General features: G+C 40.7%; 1 protein-coding gene across 6 annotated transcripts in view; it reads left to right on the forward strand.

Moving 5' to 3' along the window:
• The window catches only part of ANOS1 (anosmin 1), a 518,012-nt gene that overhangs the window by 440,763 nt on the left and 53,818 nt on the right, over positions 1 to 23,431 (forward strand). For all 6 annotated transcript variants that reach the window (XM_081042142.1, XM_081042144.1, XM_081042141.1 and 3 more), the window contains one exon: positions 13,684 to 13,746. In XM_081042142.1, the coding sequence (XP_080898268.1) occupies positions 13,684 to 13,746 (63 nt within the window). The remainder of the gene's footprint in view (positions 1 to 13,683; positions 13,747 to 23,431) is intronic.

Below are 23,431 nucleotides of genomic sequence, written 5' to 3' on the forward strand. Positions count from 1 at the left end.
TTTCCTTCGTTATCTCTGCCTTGAAATGCAGCATAAATGCACTAATTGGGACCGCCTCATTGAATTCAGAGCCTTAGCAGCAAGGTCCTCTGGGAAATGTTCTTTTTTATTTCCTCTTCCACTAGAAAGAGGGTGTAATGGCTGTTAATACTGTTGTGCTTTAACACTCTTCATTGTGTCCTCTCCAGTATGGTCGGCCCTGGCCGTGTAGGGCATTACAAATGTAAATGAATTAAAATAAACTAAGATTGAATTATTTAGCTTTTGAGTCCCGCTGGCCACATGTGCTGCTCACTCAACAGCCTCCAATGGCCGATGGCCGCCATATTGGTCAGAGCCTGTAAAGTGCATTTCCACTCTGTGTTGTATTGGGCAGCACTGCTCCAAATGATCCCAGATGCTTTTCTTTTTTGGTTCAGCAGATCAACTCATGAATGAGTGCATAAAGTTGTCCGGAGAGCACACACAGAGTTCATCAAACAGTGTCGAATTAGCTGAACTGTGAAATGCAAAACGACCAGATGACACTTCTTTGGGTCATCACTGAGGTGCTGCAGGTTAAGGAAGGCAGAGTAACACAAGAAGTCATGTCTTCACTGCCCGTGGTGTAGAGAAGGATATTCTAGACCCTGTACAAAGTCTCCTGGAAGAGTAGGCTCATTCAACAAACCTTCATTCTGATCCCAACGTACTCAGTTTGCACTGGTTTGCTGGTTTTCATTGGGTTCACAAGTAGCTGGACGTGTTAGTTTATTATAATGAAATTCCACTGGACACAAGAACCTCCATATCACTCTTTTCAGCCTAAAAAGAGAACAGAGTTAAATATCCAAGAGAGATGGTGCAAGTTCTGAGTTTGGATTAAAGGCTGAAGTGGTTCCATATCAATAGGGTTTGCCATCCATAAGTAATACGTATCCTCCAGCACACTGTTTCCCTTTCAGCTTCTAGAAAGTTATGAATATTATGCTCACTCATTAATTGTGAGCCGACCCACCACATAATGCCAAGTTGAATGGGTCTGTTCAGGGATGCACTGTTGTCTCAGGGTGCCTTCATGTGAACAAAGCTGGGGTGTTTTGATCTGACCAGGGAGACAGGAAACATGAAAGTCCTGAGTTTGGGCTCCCCATTCCCTTCAAGAGCATGCCATGCCTTCCCTGAGCGTGGTCCCACAACCAAACCACACAGAGAGATATTAAGCTGTCAGTGTTGCAAGCCGCTTCTATCTGACAAGGATTAATGCTGACACTCTTGCTGATTTGTCTAACTGTAAGGACTTGTTTCGCTTTTAGGATCTCTTAGAACCTACTATAATCACGCCATCTCAGACAAACAGATTGAATTTCTCAGAAATAATAAGCCGACAGCGTATGTCTACGCTTGTCGTTGTTACAGATTGCTGATACAAACAATCTTATTAAGCCACAAACACATAGTATAAATAAGACAGGCTCAAAACCAGCTCTGTGAGATTTCCCACAGGGGCAACTAGCAAAATGCAGTCCCTCCCGTGATGTATGTCATAGTTGATAAGACCAATAGCAGAGTGGGGGTGGGGGAGAAGAACTCCAGGCCACCCAGCTTGTGAATACGATTGACATGGTTCTCCGACACCACCCATTACATGATTTCTTAGGAATTGTGCACTGCTAAGAGAATGTGCAGAAAAAATATACTCGGAGATAAGGATCAGCGCGAGACTTGCATAAGCGTTTCAACATAGCATGAAGTGAGGGGAATCCTAATCTCCATTCAGCTTGTAGCGTGTGAAGGAGTTCTTTAACCTGGGGCCTCAGCCGTGTCAGAGGCATGCTGTGCCAATTACACTCCCGGTGTTCCCTGGGGAGGTGGGGCCTGGCTGTTTAAGCCTGTGGAATGCATTCACCAGGGTTCCAGTGGAGCTATGCAAAACCTGATCTAATGAAACCTTGACATTGTAGGTGCACGGGATGGTTCCCCTTAATTCAGCCTCCATTAGTCAATGGTCAGACAGGTTTCGTTGGTTACGTAGGGGTTAATATTGGAGAAAGACAAGTGGTTGATTTGAATCTGTCAAAGGTGCCTATAATTAAATATAATTTAAAGTGTGTGTGTGTGTGTGTGTGTGTGTGTGTGTGTATGTGTTATACTTTCTGGGTTTGAAATGAGTCATAGAGATAATATTTTCTATCAAAGGTAGTTTTTTTTTTTTTTTTAACACTCTGATTAAAGATACATTTTTTATTCTCCCAGAGGGAAGGCTGTTTTGCCATGCACGTCCTTGGGTTGGGTTATCTGCTTCTGCAGAACTAACCCTTGCCTCTGAGGGTTACTTCTTAACAGTCTGTAGGGAAATGTCCATGTGGGAATGTCAGTTTCTTCATATGAGGAAATGGTACCCACCCCTTCTTCACTTCTCTGCCCTGGCCAAGCACCCTCAGTTTTCCCTCAGTGGATTTGTAAGAAAGATGGATGGAAATTGCTGATTTTAGCGTTTCTGTAGGAATTTAGGCAGCATGGGCAGATACTACTGGAAGCTAATAATTATTCAGGACGTGTCACTGAGTGGTGTGCAACTGCTAAATAAGTAGGTTAGACTCATTTCCTAGTTTCGTTGTGGGGAACATTTTGCTTTGATGTTGTAAGAAGGGTTTATTTGGTACAAAGGAGGGGGGGACATTTTCAGAGGCAAATTGGACCACAGGGCTGGGGGAACTCGTTTCCTGTGTTTTATAATGAGAAACCAGGACAGAGCGTCAGGGTGATTGGGGTCATTACACAACCGTGATGGAATTAACCAGGGGGGGGTCGACCTCCAAGATGAGTGGGCCTGTGCTGATCTATGGGGCTGTGGTTAAACCACCTGCTTAGAGAACCGACTGGCTCCAGCTTGCCAAAGCCTGGAGGATTCTCGCTAAAGACTTCTGTGGGAACACATGCCATCTACCCAGCATGAGTGTCCACATCTGCTTCTTTTGCCTCTAAACCTCCCTTTCTTCCTGGAAGCCACTGATGGCCACTGTATCATTTTGTAAAGACTCTTTGGACGACAGATACATGTCCACAATAGTCTTTTAATAATGCCTGCTGAAGAAAATCTGTGATTTTTGAGGTTTTCAGTGATTTTAAGATTGCTTTATATATTTTTAATTTTGTTTCAAACACTTGGAAAAGTTATGAGAAGAATGCAAAGAACTTCCATATACCTTTCGTTTAAATCAGGGTACAACAGACTGCCAAAGACAAGTATGTATTTTAGGGTTTCTTGGCTAAAAAGACTCCATCGTAATTATTCACCTCAACGATTGTAGCACAAAAGCAGCCACAGACAATACATAAATGAAGGGGCGCGGCTGTGTCCCAGTACATGTTATTTACTAAAACAGATGGTGTATCAGATTGGGTCCCTGGTTTCTACTTGCTGATTCTAATCTACATTTACCAATTGTTAACTTTTTGTGTGTGCGCCATATTTGCATTATCAATTCTCTCTCTCTCTCTCTCTCTCTCTCTCTCTCTCTCTCTCTCTCTCTTCTCAATTATATACACATATATATATACACTTATATATGTACTCTATAACTATACTAACAATTAACAATAACATAACAATACATTAAATATGTTAATATTAAAATAATATAACTAGAACAATTATAAGTACATATTTTATATGCTTATATACAATTGTTATTATATACTTGTTATATATTATAGTCGTTTTATTTCCCACCGTTTAAAAATAAGTTGCCAACATCAGGACTCTTGATCCGAAATGTTTCAGGATGCCTCCCTTACAGTGGACTTAATCCAATCGGGCATTGTAACATTGATGTGGCACTATTATCTCCTAGGTAGCCTACATTTAAATTTCATTCATTGTGCTGATACTGTCCTTTATAGCTTTGCTTTGTCTGACTCAGGATCTGGTCCATCATGCTTTGTGTTTGATGGTGACCCATCAATCGTCTGAAAGCATCTCTCAGCCTGTGTTTACCTTTCCCGTCACTGATCGTCTCTAGATGGGGGCTTATTGCTTTGTAGAAGGCACCTCATTCTGAATTGGTTTGCTGTTGCCTCATGGTTCAATATAGGTTCTGCTTTCGGGACAGGACCCCTGCGTGGGTGACACTGTGTTTTCAGTGTGTCAGGCACACCAGGGGCACGTGAGGTGGGTTTTCCCATCCCTGGGGATGTTACCTTTATATCTCAGGTGTTGTTTGCCAGGTTTCTCCACTGCACGGTGGTCACTTTCTAATAGTGTTACGTTTTGAGAAGTAACCGTGCAGATATTATTTGAAATTTTAGTACTATGCTAAAACGCCACAGCAGATCGGGGTACAAACAGAGCGTGCCTGGTCTACTGTAAGATGATTCCGTGACTTATCTATTTCAAGAGACTGAAGGATGTACATAATGGTATAGTTTAAATGATAAAGAATTACAATGACAGTATGGTTTTCTGAGAACAAGTCTTTTCATACACCTCCCACCCCATTTTAATAGATTTTTGTTTGTTTCTAAACACTTGCACTGAAACTGCAAGTGTTTAGACTGAAAGGGATCTGACTGTCAGAGTTTCCTTTCGTGTGAAAAATAGTTGGGATGGAACGAGGCAATCAATTTCTTGATGAGAACTCCTGGCGGGAAAGTCACTGTTCTTCAAACATTTCAGAGAGAGTTGGTTTGTGAATGGGGACGTCTGAGGCTCAGCATTGTCAGGCAGGGTTGGCATGTGGTTCTGGCTGATGACTCCTCAAACTGTACTTCTGCGGGCTGTCTGCCAGGAGATTTCCTTATGTTGGCAAGACACAGTGCGCTTTTTGACACACAGGATTGTAACAATTTCTATACCAATTTAGAGCTGGAGAGAGTCCACGGATATTTCTGAAGGCAGTAGGGAACACATATTTTAGGAGACATATTGGAGAGAAAAACCACTTTCATCTCAAAAACAGATCAACAGTTTCCCAGAGAAGCTTGCTGCCGTTAATTCACAAAACAAAAGTGGCCTTTGGAAATTTCTCTTGATAGCAGGATTATAGGCTATGAAAAGATATACCTGTAATGAAGTGAGAAGTTGAATTTTTTTGTGTTTTTTTTTTGTGGAACCCAATGCGTATTCTGTATATCTAGGCAACAATCCAGACACACATTATCTTTAAACTGTTTTTTAATTTTTTTATTATTCAGCAGATAATATTTTTGTGGAAGCATGCCATATGCCCTACAAAAAATATACCGTCTCAGATTTTTCCTTCTGATCCCACCTTCCGGCCACACAAACAAGATTAACGCCACTCCACGCCACCATAGCTGTGCGATTTGGGCAAAAACTTCAGCAGTTATGAAACAATTATTGGAATGTGCTGGAGAGACTGGAATTAAAAGAAATTCTATTTTCCTTTTCAATTAAAAGAAAAAAGTGTAGCTATCAGGGAAATACCAAATAAGTAAAAATACATTCTCCTTATTGGTCTGCTATTAGGTCAGTGCAAAAGTAATTGCAATTTAAAAGATTAAAAATAATTGCAAAACTGCAATTACTTTTGCACTAACCCAATACAAGTGGAAGGGAACCGATTCACTGAGCACCTACTATGTGTAGGTGTCGTTAAAGATGTCGTTAAAAAAATTATTTCAAAAGAATCCTCTTGTGCAAATATTATTCCATTCTTTTATGTATGAGAAATCTAAGATTCAGGGAGGTTCAAATAAAAATTAAATGGAGAAAAAGTATCTAGCAAGTGGTACGTGAAGGATTCTCCTGTAGGTCAGTCTGACTCTAAGGACCCAGGCTCCGTCTCTTGCCCTCACACCTGACTGGAAGTGTCCGTTTCTGTATGCGCCCCCGCCCCGAATTTTCTATCCACTCAAGACCTTTCAAGGTCAGTCACCAGCTCAGTTGCACAATATGCTTTCTCATCATATTGGAAAACTGGACGACACATGCTACTCTTGACCTTCATCATGCATCTCCAAATTCCCACACCCTCTGAGCTGAACAGTGACATTGAATGGTCTGCATCCAATCATCGATGGAGTCATGGACCGAAATCCTGCTACCCAACCACTGCTTCTAAGAAAATGTTTTAGTCCCCACATCTGGGAGATGTCGGGTTGGATGCAATGCTGTCAAAGATTCCTTGCCTCTCTAAAAATTCTGTGTTTCCGTGTTGTGACTTTCCTTTGTGCTTACCAACACGTTCCAATGTCCTCATCTTCACAACTCCTCCTGTTTCAGTCTTCTGGTGCACAAACACAAAAACGGGGAACAGATCAAACCCAAATGTTTTGATGAAACCTTGAGATCTCCTCCGTCTTGCCATCCCACCTCCCTAAATTCTTGACACGCCAATCATCACATTTTATACACTGCCTTTTTCACATGTTTCTGGACTTTTGCTTACAAATGAACGTGCCTTTTTTACCTTTCTAGACTGTCAAAACTTGAAGGCAGGCTGTGTGTGTGTGTGTGTGTGTGTGTGTGTGTGTGTTTCATAGATGCAGCAAACCCATTATTTAAATGGTGCTATGGTAATAGAATTCAGCAAATGTTTATGAAAGGAGGGAATATGTAGAGACAAAGAGGAGAGACACCTGTAAACGCTCGTGAAGAGCTTTAACCTTTCTCCAGAAGTCCATCTCCACAGTTCCAGCAGCTTGGTGGGCATGCACCAGATATCTCAAGCTCACATGTTAGTCTTCCATGTTTGTTTCTCCTGCACCCTCCATGGTTCTGATACCATTGGTCTCTCTGCAGTCTAGTTAGGAATTTTGGTATGTTTTCCCATTCTCCTTTCTCCCTCATTCCCATCTTTTGAAGCAAACCAGTAACTATGTCCAGGAGCTTATACCTCCCTATCTCTTTTCATAGCTTCCTTTTCCTTTCTCCTTTCATCAAATGTCCTCTGCCATCCAGATGGCATATCACCACTAGAAATGTGGCAAGAAGATTTGGAAGACACGGTAGAAACTTTTCTTCTGGTTTTGTTTGCTACAATATCTCAACTCTCCATTGCTCTCCTATTCCAACACTCAAGTTCTCTTAAACACAAACTGGGGCAGCAACTCTGTTCTACGAGTGTCAGTGGCTCCTCCTTGAATTCTAGGGGTCATCTTTCTCACCTTGTATTTTATTGTGTCTTCTCCCCTTTAGCTACCAAACACCATATTCCCCACTCCCACCATATACATGCAATATCACCCCAAAAATCTACTTATAATTGATCAAGTCCTATTCATCCTTCTAATCTAATTCATGAATTGTCAATTCTATGAAATCTTCTCCAATTATGCCATGTGGAAATACATATCATTTGTTTATTTGCTTATGGGACATTATTCTTCTACCACTTACTTTATGTACCATTGCTTTAGACTTATTTATTTATATGCTTTCCCCCCCGTGGAGATTATATACTACCTCAGGGCACAAGAAATCTTTGCCACATTTCCCCCCACCTTGGTGACTAGGTAAATATTTTGCACACCGGTAATACTAATCTGTCTTTATGGATTTAGCAGATGTTAATGGGAACAGGTCCAAGTGTATGGAATGCTGGTTGCTTTGTTTTAGTGTGGTTTCTGTTCACCTAACATAATGTAATTTGGGCTTCTATTTCCTTGATTATTGGACATGTGTGTAAATTTCAATTTTGTATGAACCTTTTTTGCTTCAGAATTTGTGATTACTGTTCAGGTAGTATAATTTCCTTTGCTGACATTATAAATTATGAAAGCAGTTCGATGTAAGGGATGGAATTTCGACCAGGTGGTAGTTCACCAAAGCAGTATCAACAATTTCCCTCTTTGTCAGTACTTTGGCTTGGAAGAGTTGTATCCCTTTGTTGTGTGATACGGAATACTCGGTCTTATTGATTGTGATTAAGTAAATACCTTGGAATTTGTAGCACCTAGCTCATTCTGGAACCGAACCCTCCTTGGGATCATAATTATTTAGTAATCCCATGGATTTGCAAAGCACTTTTCAGTTTGCAAATCTCTTCCACACACATTATCTCATTCAGCCCTTGTAGGCACGTGGCGTCCACAGGGCAGTGCTTGATAATGGAAACCATATTCCTGGGGTTATGCCAAAGCATAGGTCCAAACTCCAAATCCCACAGTCTCAACCATAGTTGCCTGCTTTGTTTCCTCAACCTCTCTAAACAGCAGCTGCCTCTCTCTGAAATGTAAGAATCATAGTGGCTAAGTTTATGCACCCCTATGGATTTGGTAGGAGGGTCCGTGAACCGATCATTTCAAAAATGCTCTCTCCCTGTGTCTGTCAAGGTTCTGGCACTCTTTCCCATTCAGCAATGTTTTTACAAGTCAGTGTAGACGATTGTGCTCTCCTCTTTGAATTAGCAAACTAAGGCTTAATCGTGGGTGTGATTTCCCCCAGTTGTAGCTTAGACACATGGCAGAGTTAGGGCTCAAACCAAGGCTTTGCATTGCTCCGTCTGTGCTGGCTGCACTCTCATGATACACACGGGTTGTTCCTTAGAATCTACGGTCTCATTTGCATGCCCAATCCCATGTGCCTTGTGAAGGATTATAAAATGGTTAGCAGACATATTCCCTCTGTCAGAGGAGTTTCCAGTCAATCAGAGACAGTGGGACTTCAGTTCAACTCATGGATTCCACAAACCAGTCACAAGTACAGCATGAGAACTCGCGGGGGAAACTGCAAATGCTTACATGGTCGCAGAGATTGAGAATCAATGTATGCTGTGTGGACAACTGTGGTCAAATATAGATAGTTTGATAATATTGTAATGACTATGGAGGGTGCTAGGTGGGTACTAGACTAATCGGGGGGATCATATAGTAAATTATATAAATGTCTATCCTCTAGGCTGTACACCTGAAACTAATATAAAATACTATTGAATATCAACTGCAGTTGAAAAATAAAATAAAGAAATGAACTATCAAGGCATGAAAAGACATGGAGGAACCATGAATGCATATTGCTAAGTGAATGAAGCCAGTCTGAAAAGGCTACGGACAATATGGATCCAACTCGATGGCATTCTGGAAAAGGCAAAAATGATGGAGACAGTGACAGATCAGCGTTTGTCAGGGGTGGGAATGGGGGATGTGGTAAGGGAGGACAGGACGAGGAGGGGAGCACAGATGGTGTTTAGGGCAGCGGAACTACTCTGTGTGATGCTATAATGGTGGGTACCTCTCATCGAACATTTGTCATAACCCATAGAGCGTACAACACCCAGAACCCTAATGCAAATGATGGACTTTGGGTGATAACGAGATGTCAGTATGGGTTCATTGACTGTAAAACATGTACCACCCTGGCAGGTGTCGACAGTGGAGGGAGCTGTGCACGTGTGTTGACGGGATGTAGATGGAAACTACTTTCTGCTCAATTTCGATAGGAACCTGGAACCGCTCTAAAAAATAAGTCTATTAAGAAGAGGAAGGTAAAAACAAAAATAGATGGTTTGCAGCAGCTGTTGATCTGGGTGGAGCAGGCCAGAATAGCTTCCCTTTAAGGAAGAAATATAGACACAGAATAGAAGAAACCAGCTTCAAGGAAAGAATTCATATGAAGTTGAGGAAGTTGGTTATGCAGAATTTGCTGGTTGACCAGATGTTCTGAATGTAAACCCATATTCTTTGGGCATAATTTGATAATTATTGATTAATTTTATCCAGGGAACTCACATTATCAAAACCATGTCTTAGAAGGATAAATGTGACCAAAATAAAGCGGGTGCCCCAAAAAAGCTGTTCACATTTTAAGAAAGGAAAGAATTGCATTAAGATTACGCTGATGGGGAACCACTTTGAGCACCTCTTGTCATTGCAGAAGTCAGACGTGACTTGTATTCATCTTTTGTTATCGGTATATATTGAGCATTACAATGTTAATACAGTTTTTTCCTTTCTTAATAAGTGTGTATCTATTTGTGGCGCCCTCTGTATATAGAACTGTATCATGATTAGAGGTCACAGTTTGAGTAGCCTTTACTTATCTGTCCTGGGGACGTTGTTTCTTAAGGTCAACTCTGTTATGACTAATTAACTGCATCTTGTTAAAAAATTCTCAGTCTCAGCACTATTGAGATGTGGAGCCAGATAATTATTTCTATCACATGGGGTGCTGTTATACTCTGCATTGTAGGATGTTTAAGCGGCATCATGACCTCTACAGGAAGCCAGTGGTTCTCTCCTCAGTTGTAACAAGTAAAGGCATCTCCAGATATTGCCAAATGTCCCCTAGGGGCACAACACCACTCCCATTGAGAACCACTTAACTTAGAGCAATTAAAATAATTTATCTAGTATCTTATGCTGTGAATAAATCACAATAAATAGAGACCTGTACAGTGTTGTGCAATATACTGAACGGTTGGAAAGGCTTACGTAAGATCTGTATCGCTGGCTTCTCTGTGAAGTTTACATGTGCCAACCCAAGTACTGGTTATAAAGCCATTTAAATTGATCGATACATTTACTCAACAAGTGTTTATTGAGCTGCTACGCAAATGTTGCAAGAAGTGTCACGAAGTCTGGTGCTCCCGTATCTTACATTCTAGTGGAATATTGTATGAACATGTTTTATTATGCATTTCAAAATGTAAATTGGATGTGGCATTATCATCCAAGCACGTGATAGTGCAAATATATCTTTCTAGATTAGGTAAAAACGTAATTGGTATCGGTGTTTCAAATGAAGAACTATGCGATTAGCTCTCTCAAGCTTTTTTTAATTTTAATTTCTCTGAAATTTGAAGTTTTTCTTCATTGGACTTGAAGCCATAGCCTAGGACAAAACAATTTCAGACAGTTGATTATCCTAAAACCCGAAAGCCTAGAAAACACTTGACTTTGGTTACTGTCGTTTTTGTGTGTTGGAGGTTGAGATGATACATGACGAGGACAGTAACAGTGGCCATATATAATAAATTCTAAAGCGATTGTCTCCCATATTATTTCTCTCACGTTTCCTTCTCTCTTGGAAAACAGATTTGGGGAGATCCTCCTCTTCCAAAACTTTTTATTGTAACTGTTAATTACTTGGAGAAACAGAAGGCATTGTCTCCTCATTTGACGTATGAGAGAAATGGCTGTCATTTTTTTTTTTTTTACTCTTTGGCTTTTGTTGAAATCATGTCACCTCGCCAAAGGTGCTGTACTGCAATTGAACTTTGGCAAATTTATCCTGCAAAGATTTACTCAGACATCTGCATTTGGCTATTCTTGTCAGGTAGTTTTCCCAGAGGATTGTGGAAAGAAAATGTTGGCTGTGTTTACTAACATTTTGAGATGTAGCATTAGACATTGCCGAGTAGTAAGTATGGGAAACTAGGCGAGCGTGCAATTACTGGAGAGCTTTAAGCGAAGTGCATGTACCAATGCTAGATTTGGCAGACAGATTCTGGATTAACAGAAGACAAAAGAGTCATGTACTGCTTCCATTAGCATTTCAGAAATGTGCCCGGTTTTGTAACGATAAAAGGTACGTGACTGTTCTACAAGGGGGCGTTGTGGACATCTCCAAGGACAGACCTTTTAACGCATGCGTGTCTATACATGTGAACCCGCAACCACGTACATGTGTAGTAGCATGTTTTCATAATTTACACTTTTGGCAATGACAGAAAGCAAGAATTCCATACTTACTTTAAGATAGTGTTAGCAACATGGCAGAAAATGGTTTTTATATGGAATAAATGCTTGGTGGATGGATGTTTCTCGAATGAATGAGAAAGACTTAACTTGTGAGTAGCTGAATCTTCACCGGTGAAACAACCCCAGGTCTTGGGCAGTGGTCTTGCTGTAGGTCACTTTCCCATCTGAACAAAATCCCAATGTATTTATTCACTTCAAATGGCCTTGAGAAGGAATTAGATCAGCCATACTTGTGAAACGAGCACTCAGCTTTATTGGCTGTGAGCCCATGTCTTAAAATAAATAAGGGGAGCTCTGAGGATCAGGCAAAAGCAACTCTGAGGAACTTATAAAATATGTAAGGTACACAAGTTTCTAAACTACTTCCTTGCTATTGGGAAAATGGCCTTTTTTCAGCATTGCGATATTGGTAAAAAGTAGTCCCTTTGTTGTGCAACATGCTTGAAAGAACTAAACTTTTGTGAAGTTGGGACAAGCTCATTCATATAGGTCTTGGAAACGTACGAGTAATAAGCTTGTAGTTTTAAATTCAAATAACTAAAAACGAATTGTTCCTACCCAATTTTTAGAATAAAAAATATGAAATAATCTCATGAGAAATAGATGGATTCCTAATGAAATTTACATGCAGCAAGAAACAGACACTGCAGACTCTGTTTCCATCAAATTCTTTTAGTTTTTTCCCCAGCTTTATTGGGATAAAATTGACATAGAAGATTGTATACATTTCAGGTGTACAGTGGGCTGGTTTGATACACATATATGTTGCGAAATGTTTATGACGATGAGGCCGTTCTTTGTAAAGTTTAGTAATAATCAAAATTTTCAGGAGAACTTGTTAAAAGAGACACCTTGGTCTCAATCTCAGTGATTCTGACTCTAGGTCTGGGAATAGGCCATACATTGGCATTTGTCAGAAACTCCTAAATGATGTTTCCATTATAGGTCATTTGTCACACCTTAGTTAGCACTATGACAGATGGACAAGTGGTTTGTTTTCAAATATATACTTTTAACTGAAAAAAAAAACGGCGATGGATATTTGAAAATGAAGTTTCACTGTAGGTTCTTCCAATTTATCTTTAAACTATACAAGCAGGGAGGTTATTAGGAAGTAGACTGAAAAAATAGTATCTGTATATATCCTGAATTCTACATTATACGTGTCTGAAATTTAACCCAGAATCTTGACTCTTATTGAAAAATGTATCCACAATGAAATAAAAATTATGTAGGTAAGAGAATCATGAGCTTATGGTGCTAGGGGTATACCAATATTTGCATGACTGATATTTAACTACACATGGCTATTAATTTTTACTAAAACTTGCAATATGTACTTTGTTTATTCAAGAATATTATTGTTTATTGTTACAATTGTTATTGAACAATAGAGGCTAGCTATTTTCTTTGATTAATTGCAATATATATGTTAATGAATTATATATTCAAACTTTATTCTCTATTCCGAAATGTTCATATCAGAATCTCATGTTCAGGTATATTTCTATATATTTTAATGGAGTGAATGGGATGAACGTTAATTGTGCTGTATTCACTGAGCTAAAGACATAAGTTAACATAAGCAGAGTGTGTGTGTTAGTTTGAATGCAATGCAGCTTCCCTCAATTACTTGCAGAATAGTATATAGAACATAGCTCTGCATTGCCCATGGAAAAACGAGTTCGTATTAGACTTCATGAGAAAAAAACAATCTGTAACAACCGCCTTTAAAAAGTATCTCTCACGGACTAACAAATATTTCTTCTCCACATTGTTCTGCCTGGTGGCGAACTTCACCACATGTCCCACATGTCACCTCCATTGTGCGCAACTCTTCTTTTTCTGTTGTGTTTCTGTGTGCCTCTCCTGCCGATGGGATGTTTCTGCTCACATTCACATTCTATGCAGTTACCACGAGGCGCTGATCCATGAGCGAGCAAATGTAGGTGTTGGAAAGCACAGCCCACAAGTGTGTTCTTTCACCTTGGCTTTGTTCCTTCCCTGTGCTGATTTACTTTTGTTGTTCATCTCTCCCAGTGCCTGGAGCCCTGCAAGGAGTCCTGGGACCTGCGGAAGGAGCAGTGCCAGAGATTCTGTGAGGTGAGCTAGCTGTCCACCGGCCCCGAGTTCATGGCTGAGATGGGACAGGTCTGCAAGGGATTATTGGCAGAAAGGACACGTGTGTTCTTCTGCAGCTTGGAGAGTTCATTTACTCGTGTGTGTGTGTGTGTGTGTGTGTCTGTGTGTGTGATACACATCAAAATGAAAAAAATTCTCCAGCCTCCTTAAGACCTAGGCAACCGCTGCTTCCGTCATTGGTAAATCAAACAAAAAAAATTTGTTACCTACGCTCGGAAGACCAGAAGCGTTCTAAAGGTACAAACAATTGCCATCCCGCACTCCCACCTTCCTTCATGGCTCTTCTGTGGGTAATTCTCTGCATGCTAGTGACCTTTTCATGCCATTGGGGAGAAGCCACCCATTTTATTAGCAGCAGGCTTTCTCACACATTTTCATCTCATTGGCTCCCCATTTCCTGGGCAGAAGGTTTGCCCACTTAAGTCTCTGGGGGACATCTTACGTTCACTGTGCTTTCAGTCAGATAATTAATAGTATTCTTGTCCTGGACAGCCACTGTCAAAAAGCACCTGTCGTGCCGAAGAGGAGAGAGAGAGTTTGCTGCACTGTCTCCTCAGGGCTAACTAGGGACCTGGGGGTTTGCCCGCTCCAGGTAGAAAGACCTGGTCTGAAACCCACCTCTGACCCCTTTCCCTGTGTCCACGTGCTACCACAGCCGGACTTCCCTTGGACAGTTACAAGGGGTCACCATGGTACGGGTTATTCTAGAAAGTGTTCAGTAGTGTGTTAGACAGTTGGAAGGAAGTATTTCTCCATGACCGACATGATCTTCTAACGTCCGTTTTAGTTTGCTCTGCAAGTTCCTACTCGGCATTGCATGGCTGGCTGGAGCCTTGGTGATTTGCAGACTCTTTCATGGGGATTTCTGCAGCCAGGAGCGCTTGAGGCTCGAAGGAAGTCCTCGGAAGCGTGTGATAATTGTGAACATCAGAATGCCTTGAGTAATCCGTAGGACTGGCAGGTACTCAGAGTTATTTAGCCAGTTTCTCTGCTGCTGACACTCCATGCTGAGCAAACGATTTAGTGCTAAACCAAAGGAAAGAAACCTCATGTATCGTTTTTGTATCCAGACCTTTTCTAGCATAATCATGCTTTCTGTTCTCCCTCCAGAGAGCTGACATACCCCCCATCAGTTTTTCCAAAACAGTTTGGCTCCTTCAGGGATCCAGCAAACATGCTTACCTGGCATTAAATTGAGCGTATCTTTATAGTAGTTATCTACTGCTGCGTAACAAATGACCCCCAACCTCAGTGGCTTCAAGGAACACACATTTACTCTCTCGTGGTTTCTACGGGTCAGGGGTTCTCTGCTGTAGGGTCCCTCAGAGCTTTCATCCTGGTGTTTGTTGGGCTGTGTTCTCGTCTGGGGTGCACAATGGGGGTGAATCTGCTTCTAAGCAGGTTCCCATTGTTCGCAGAATTCATTTCCTTGAAACTGTAGGGTGGTGCTTCCGCTTTCTGGCTGGCTCTTGACAGGAGTCCACTCTCAGCTCTGAGAAGTTGCCTGCAGCTCCTGGTCACCTGGCCTCGTCTGTGGGCTACTTACACATGAGTATTTACTTCTCTAAGGCCAGCAGGAGAATCTTGACCTCCTGTCCGCTGAGACCGAGTGTTATTATGTTAATATAATATTAATATAATTTCAGGATTGGCGTGACTTCATTTTGGCAAATTCTATTGGTTAGAAGCAGCTTGCCCCGCCCCCTGACACACACACACATACACACACACACGAAAGTGATTAGACCAGAAAGTGACTCAGTGGACCTCACTCTAGGGTGTGTGTACTATAGAAAGCAAATGAAAAGAAGGGATTCAGGCCCCTTGAGAAATCAGACAGCACAGAGGCATCAGAAATAAAAGACAAAAACTGCTGAATGGATGGAAAGACAGGGGAGGGAGGCCATCCCCGTATCTTCCATGACCTACAATGTGAGCTACTTCTTTTATTTTGCCTTCTGTCCACAAACCGCACATCTATACAAACTAAAATATACTGTTGTAGAGTCCTCAGGCAGAAGAGGTGCCAGGCTGTGTTCTTTATAAACACATTATTACTTAACTATCCATGACTGTGGGTTGATATTGCTATGTCTGATCCCTGAGAAGGAAGATATTCCTGAAGGTCATTTGAAACCTGTCGCCGTGGAAATTCCAAATGGGATGGTGTGCTTCTGTAATTGCCGTTTGCTCTGAAATCACTGTGAGGCCTTCTCTACCCAATCAGTTTATTAAAGTGGGGTGCGTGTGTCAAAATTGTGATCTGGTCTGGTAGGAAAGGTTAATTGAAACTTGGAAGGTGGACAAAACAGGCCGGTTAATGTGATGAGTTTTGTGGAGACGTTTCACCCAGTGGTCACATAACTCAACTCCCAATGTTCAGTTTAGTTGCTTTGATTGTTCTCACGTCTCTGTGTGTTTTTTGTTTCTGTCTTATTTTGCAGTACGTATCTATGTTGAGTACGACTACTATGTTGAGATAGACTGAATCCTGGGGAAAAAATGGGTCTCTGTTTCAGCATTTTTAAGGCTGGTCATTTACTGAGACAGACCTCATATAACCAGTTATCACATTATTTATTAAGAGTGCATGCAAGGTCCCTATGGTAATAAAGTCTCCTCCCAGAGGGACTCTGCACTTTCTTCTACAATGGAAACGAGACTCTTAGATACATTTGGCCCAGTGTGTTAAGAGCTGACTTGTTGTGACATCACACGGTCCATAAAACTGAAAAGATTTACTATCTGGTCCTTTACAGAAAATGGTTTCCAACGCCTGCTCTAAGAGAAAGAACAACAGTCTTGATGTTATAAAAAACCATGGAGAGTGTTATTTCTTAATCTGTATTGCCAGCACCTATTTCTAAACATAAAGTGTAGTTCTTTGTAATTTTATTCACGAAATGAATTTTCCCACATGGAAGAGATTTTTCTTTTTGCTGGATGACACTCAGCTCATCTTTATTTCTGATGTGTCTGATTTCATGACACCCAACCCTCGTAGGAGCTTATGGGGATGTCAGCCTTGCCAGTGTGAAATGTGCATCAGGGGTCAAGCAAAGCTGAGACCACATCTGCTTCAGGGATTAATTAACGAGAGAAGTATCCATCGTCAAACTTGTTAATTGTACCAGCCTGGATTCTGATAGGTCCATTCCTTGTCAGTGTGGAATAAGGAGGTTTTCACACTACTACAGGTAGGATTGTTGATTCATTTCTTTGCGGGTTTTGCCATTCAAAATGTTTCCCAAGCTTATTACATTTGATTTTCATAACAATTCTTAGAAGAATTTAGGTCTGAATTTCATCAGGTGAACTTCTGAACAATAGAACTGACACCCAAGGAGAAAGTGGCTTTAATTACACAAGATTCCATGGTGAATTGGCAGAAAAATCAGATGTAAAAACAGGACTCATAGATACCATCGCCTGTGTTCTTTTGAAAAGCCAATTAGTGAACTGTCCTGTGTCCATTCAATTAAGGTTCGATATGAAAGATGGACTCAACTTTTACTAAAAATATTTCCTGTTTTTCTCAAAATAAAACCACGTTATAGTATGGCTCATGGGCTCTCCCTTTAGGGAAGGGCTTGATGTTTTGGGGGCACTAAAATGGCATTTGGGGTAGTATGCCTGGTGGGTTAGAAACACAGGTTCTTTCATCTACTTGTACCATCTGAGAAGTTGTGCCAACGAGAGACATGGGTGGCTTAGTCTGGGGTGTAAGTGGTGGAGCGGGGGCTCAGAAACGGTCACCACACATAATAGCTTAAAGGTAGAGCTAACAGAGGTGATTACAGGTGGGACATGAGGGATCAGAGGAAAAGAAGAATCAATGATTTGCCAGGGTTTTTGTCATGAACAGCCAGAGGAAGGAAAACATCTCTGGATTATGACCCTAAGGCAATGTGGAGTGGACAGTGCAGATTTTGTCCAAGTTTTGTTTTCAACTTGGGGTGTAGTGGGAGTCATGCAAGCAAAACGTTTCAAGGAATGCTTATGAGTTTTTATAATTGGTATGAGATTTCCTTTACCTCTCATCTTATAGAGGAAATGGTCCTCATTATATCAAATTTTACAGTTGTAGAGAAAATAGTCCCCGAGAATATCAAGAATATCGAATGACTTTTTAGCATTGTTCAGTAATTTATTGACTAATAGGCTTTTTGTTTTTCCAACAATGAGGCTCAATCTTCATGGAATTTTTATATGACGCTGGAGAGTATAGAATTATATGAGACTCAATTGGAGGACAGTTGATACGTTTTGAAAAGTTATAAGAGGCTGAGACTGGATGTTATTCTGAATGATTCAAAACCCATCTTGTCTGGAAAGAGAGACTAGACACATAACACGGAGTCAGAGGAATAGCATGGAAATTGCAAAAACTATCCAAACTGGTAAAAAAAATTCCTATGAAGCACTTAACCAATGTCCAAAGGTAACAAACATTAGATCAGTCTTAGATATTTTTATTATGAAGGCAGGGGCAAGGTCCGCACTTTGAATTCTGATAGGTCAGTAAGATATGGACTTAAAAGGTATCCCTGAATTTGTAATTAGGAGGTGACAGCAAACCAGTGTCACGGGGTTCCTGTGGAGGGGTAGGACTCACTCCATCCAATGTGAGGTAGGAAGTGTAGACCGAATACACACAACTCTTTCTGCGAGTTTGAGTCTCTTCTCTAAGATTACCTGTGTAGGAAAGAGCAGTGAGTAGGGGTTGTGTTCAGGGGTTTTCATTCTGAGGACGTGATTTTTGTGAGTTTTGGCCTTGGGAAGACTTGAATCCATTTACGTGCTGAGGGAAAAAGAATACTGTCAGGAGTGTGAGGTTGGAGGTATGTTGGGTAGAAAACAAAGATTTCTAGGGATGACTCAGTTTCAAAGCAAGCTGGAGAGGCTCGGGCTTCTGCGGAGGCCAGTTGCAGTTCCCAGGACAACCAGAAGCGGGGCTACTCAGGCTTGTGTGCACAGATCACCCAGAAATCCGGCTAAGTCAGACACAAGCTCGGATCAGTAGCCGTGGGCACAGAGTGCATTTCCAACAGTGGACGTTGAGCTGCCACCCACTAGCCTCTCCGGGGCCGGATGTGGGGTCCCTCTTTGATATTGGAGTTCCCCACCAAGCACTCACTTGGAGTTGTCTACTAAGTGTATGACGTCTTTGTGATTTCTTCTCTGATGTTCTAGAGAGAGAAAATATGCGATTGCCGATAACAATTGAAAATACAGCAAGGGACATGTGTTTTGAAAGTGAGTTTTGCTCCCAGTGGAGTCTGACAATTGATACCCCTCATACAAGGTGACACATTGGCTTTCAAAATGAATAGACAAACAAGCCAAGGAAGAGTAAGCTGAGATAAACATAAGTAAAGATGATTCTAATTTAACAAAAGGGACATGTAGTCACGGGAAAGTGACTTCCCTAATATGCATGCTTCTGGTTTTCTCCTGCTTTTATATTATTTATGGCTAAGGTCTACAATGTGCCTGGCAACCAAATTAATTGTAATCACAGCTGATAAATTAGAATGTAGAATTGAATTTCCAAGCAAATTATAATTGCATTTCTAAGCATAAATTAGGAGGCTTTCCATTGAGAAGGCTTTTTCCTATTTCATGCATTCCTAGTATTTAGATGCCTTTTTTGAAAGAGACAACTAGCTGTTTTGTTTGTATGGTATAATGCAGTTATTTTTTATGGGAACTATACATGCACATTTAAAAAATTAACATAACAAACCACACAGGAGAGTAAAAGCAAACGGTTACGCCAAATTCTGCCATCCAGAATAGCTGGACATACGACTGACCTCATAGCAAATCTAACGCTTACCTCCTGGGAAATTCCACTGAAAAGTTTGGGCCTTGGCCGGCGTCTGAAAACTCAGATTTCGAGAGGGTTCCACCATTCTGTAACTGAGATAGGGTCTCACGGTTCCTAAGCTGTGAGTACAAACAGTACGGTTTATGATGAGCTGTGTTTTCCTCCTGGGAGCCTGGTATTTTGGTACACGTGAAACGCAAGGTGCTTATGTGGCCAGCCCCCAATAAGAACTCTGAGCAGCATGTCCACTGAACTTCTCTGGGTGACAGCATGCCGCAGTTTGTCACAACTCATGGCTGGGAATAAGCATTTTGGTGTGGCTCCATGAGGACAGGGCTCTTGGAAGCCCTGGCTTCCCCTGGATGTCTCCCCATACACCTGTTTCCTTCTGCTGATCTCGCTTTGCAGCCCTTTGCTGTAGTAGTAAATTATTGTCATGAGAATGACAATACGCTCAGTCTTGTGAGACCTCTAGCGAATCACCAAACCTGGGGACCCTGATCCATTACCGTTAGGCAGACAGATCAGCAGTCATCTCTCTGTGCAAGCTACCTTTTAGAGATGCTTAACTTTCAATATTAGCTGAATGTAACAGAAAAAAAAGAACACCTAAATTTCAGGAGGAAAGAAGATTATGAAAAGTATTATGAGGTTGAAGTAATGATTCAGTTCCATATTTGCTTTATTATTTACTGATGTTCTAATATTAAGTTCAAATTAAGTCAAGATCATGTTTCTGTCACCAGTCCTTCTACCTACCAACTTTTCTAACATAATATATTTTTTTCAATTTTTAGTTTTATTACACCAAATTCTCTTCCTTAGCCATAATTCCTTAGCCTTTATTCAATGTTAGTTTTATATTTATGTGGATGATAACATGAATAATAATTCTTTTATGTCCATTTCTTTGTTACTTGGCTTTCTCCATTTGATCATGTCTTAGTTTGCGTTCAAAAAGGAGTCCCTAGTTGTCATTTTCTTTGAAATTGTTCATGGCAAACTTGGTCTACTGTTATACCTAACGTCCAAATAGAACTACACAAACTGTTTTTCCTCACATAATGTATAAGTATATGCTTTATTTTCTTTGCACACTAAATAGTGTACTAGCCCATCTTTTGCTGTTTTCTATTTATCTGTGGAATGGATATTTTTCCCTAGTGTGGTTTTGCAAGAAAGGCTTACAGGTGCTTTGGTTCTCAGAGTATTTAGGTCTTTGAGAATGTTTCAGAATGTATACATATATACATTTATATGTATATATTTGAATAACAACTTAGTTGATGTAATATATATTTACTTTATATGTATGATACTATATATATATTTATAGATATGAGTTTTCTCTGAGTCTTTGTGTCTTTGACAATATTTCTGTCACATATATTTTTGAAGAACAACTTAGCTGATTTTATATATTTATATGTGTACTTTATTTGCCTTATTATTATATAGCCATTGCTCTATTGGCTTCACACACTAAATTTTGTAGAGAAAAATTAATTTGGGGGAAACTGTATTAATTGAGTTGATCTCAGTCGTGACCAACTTGTCTTTTCTACCTGGATGCCTGAAAATTTCTATTTTTATCCTTGAAGCTCAATGACATATGCTACATTTTAATGTTTCTTGTTCTTGTCAATATTCCTAGAATATACCAGCCCTTCTGATGTACATATATGTGATTTACACATACACATGTATATAAATACATATATACATAAAATATATTTCCATATATATGATATTTCAGGAGTGTAGACTCTCTCAGATGACCCTAATATGGAAGCAAGTTGAGAGCCACCGGCTTAGCCCTTTTCTTATTTTACCCTGAGATGTGGGCAGCCCTTAGAAAAACATTGGCTCTAATAGTGGCCTATACTCTCACTTGTTTGTGATTTTGGGTAAATTATGATACCCCTGAGCTTCTGCTTTCTCATTTGTAAAATGCAAAAATAATGGTTGTGGGAACGGGGGAGGAATAAGTGAAATGAGCAGGTAAAACACCTGGGAGTAGGTGAGAGACATGGTAGACCTTCAATACCTGTTACTAGTGATCAACTGCTACTGCTATGGTAGTGATGACGGTATGGTGGTGATGGTGATGGTGATGATGGTGGTGATGGTGATGATGATGATGATGGTGGTGATGGTGGTGATGGCGATGGTGATGATAGTGGTGATGGTGATGGTGATGATGGTGGTGATGGTGGTGATGGTGATGATGGTGGTGATGGTGATGGTGATGATGGTGGTGGTGGTGATGGTGGTGATGGTGATGATGGTGATGATGGTGATGGTGATGATGGTGATGATGGTGGTGATGGTGATAATGATGATGATGGTGGTGATGGTGGTGATGGCGATGGTGATGATGATGGTGATGATGGTGGTGATGGTGATGGTGATGATGGTGGTGATGGTGGTGATGGTGATGATGATGATGATGGTGATGATGGTGGTGATGGTGATGGTGATGATGGTGGTGATGGTGGTGATGGTGATGATGGTGGTGAAGGTGATGGTGATGATGGTGGTGGTGGTGATGGTGGTGATGGTGATGATGGTGATGATGGTGGTGATGGTGATAATGATGATGATGGTGGTGATGGTGGTGATGGTGATGGTGATGATGGTGGTGATGGTGGTGATGGTGATGGTGATGATGGTGGTGATGGTGATGATGATGATGATGGTGATGATGGTGGTGATGGTGATGGTGATGATGGTGGTGATGGTGGTGATGGTGATGATGGTGGTGAAGGTGATGGTGATGATGGTGGTGGTGGTGATGGTGGTGATGGTGATGATGGTGATGATGGTGGTGATGGTGATAATGATGATGATGGTGGTGATGGTGGTGATGGCGATGGTGATGATGGTGGCGATGGTGACGGTGGTGATGGTGGTGATGGTGATGATGATGATGGTGATGGTGATGATGGTGATGGTGATGATAGTGATGGTGATGATGGTGATGGTGATGGTGGTGATGGTGATGATGATGATGGTGGTGAAAGTGATGATGTTTGTGATGGTGGTGATGGTAATGGTGATGGTGGTGATGGTGTTGATGGTGATGGTGATGATGATGATGGTGATGGTGATGATGGTGGTGGTGATGATGGTGATGGTGTGGATGATGGTGATGGTGATGGTGATGATGGTTATGGTGTGGATGATGATGGTGATGGAGAACTCATATTAGAGCATTCTGTACTCAAGATTACACTTATGTATGTGGCTAGAGCAGAAAGAAAATATACCCAGGCTCTGTCTCTTTGCAAAAGCTGCTATGTTTGAGATTTGGCACATGATACAGTTCTGTTGAATGGAACAGAATACCAAATGCAGTGTTCTGTCTATCTGATGACTCATATGATTTTTAACATATTAAGGTAATTTACTGAATTTGGTGTTTTTATGTTCATCATTCCATGATTTCTGCAAAAATTATTTTATTGCAGAAATTAAAACCTCACATTTAATATGAAACCAAATGAAGAGAATATCTTTTTTAAAAGCATCCAACAATGGTTACCTACTATTGTTAGTATTTTATTTTATTTTTGTCACTTGCCACAGGTAATTTGAGCTTAGCATATTGCCCAGGGTATGGTACTAAAAAACACGTTTTATCATTTTAGCTAAGAGATGAGATGTAGGAGAGATTTATAAGCATTAACCAGAATTATATGTAATATTAATTGAAAAATGAAGGATTTTTCATAATCCAGTGCACCCAAGGGTATTTTCTTTCTCCACTTTGTTTTATCTGGCCCTACTTTGGATGCATAATGACTTCCATTAGAT

The sequence above is a fragment of the Rhinolophus hipposideros genome, assembly GCF_964194185.1.
Source record: "Rhinolophus hipposideros genome assembly, chromosome: X".
Classification (NCBI taxonomy): Eukaryota; Metazoa; Chordata; class Mammalia; order Chiroptera; family Rhinolophidae; genus Rhinolophus; species Rhinolophus hipposideros.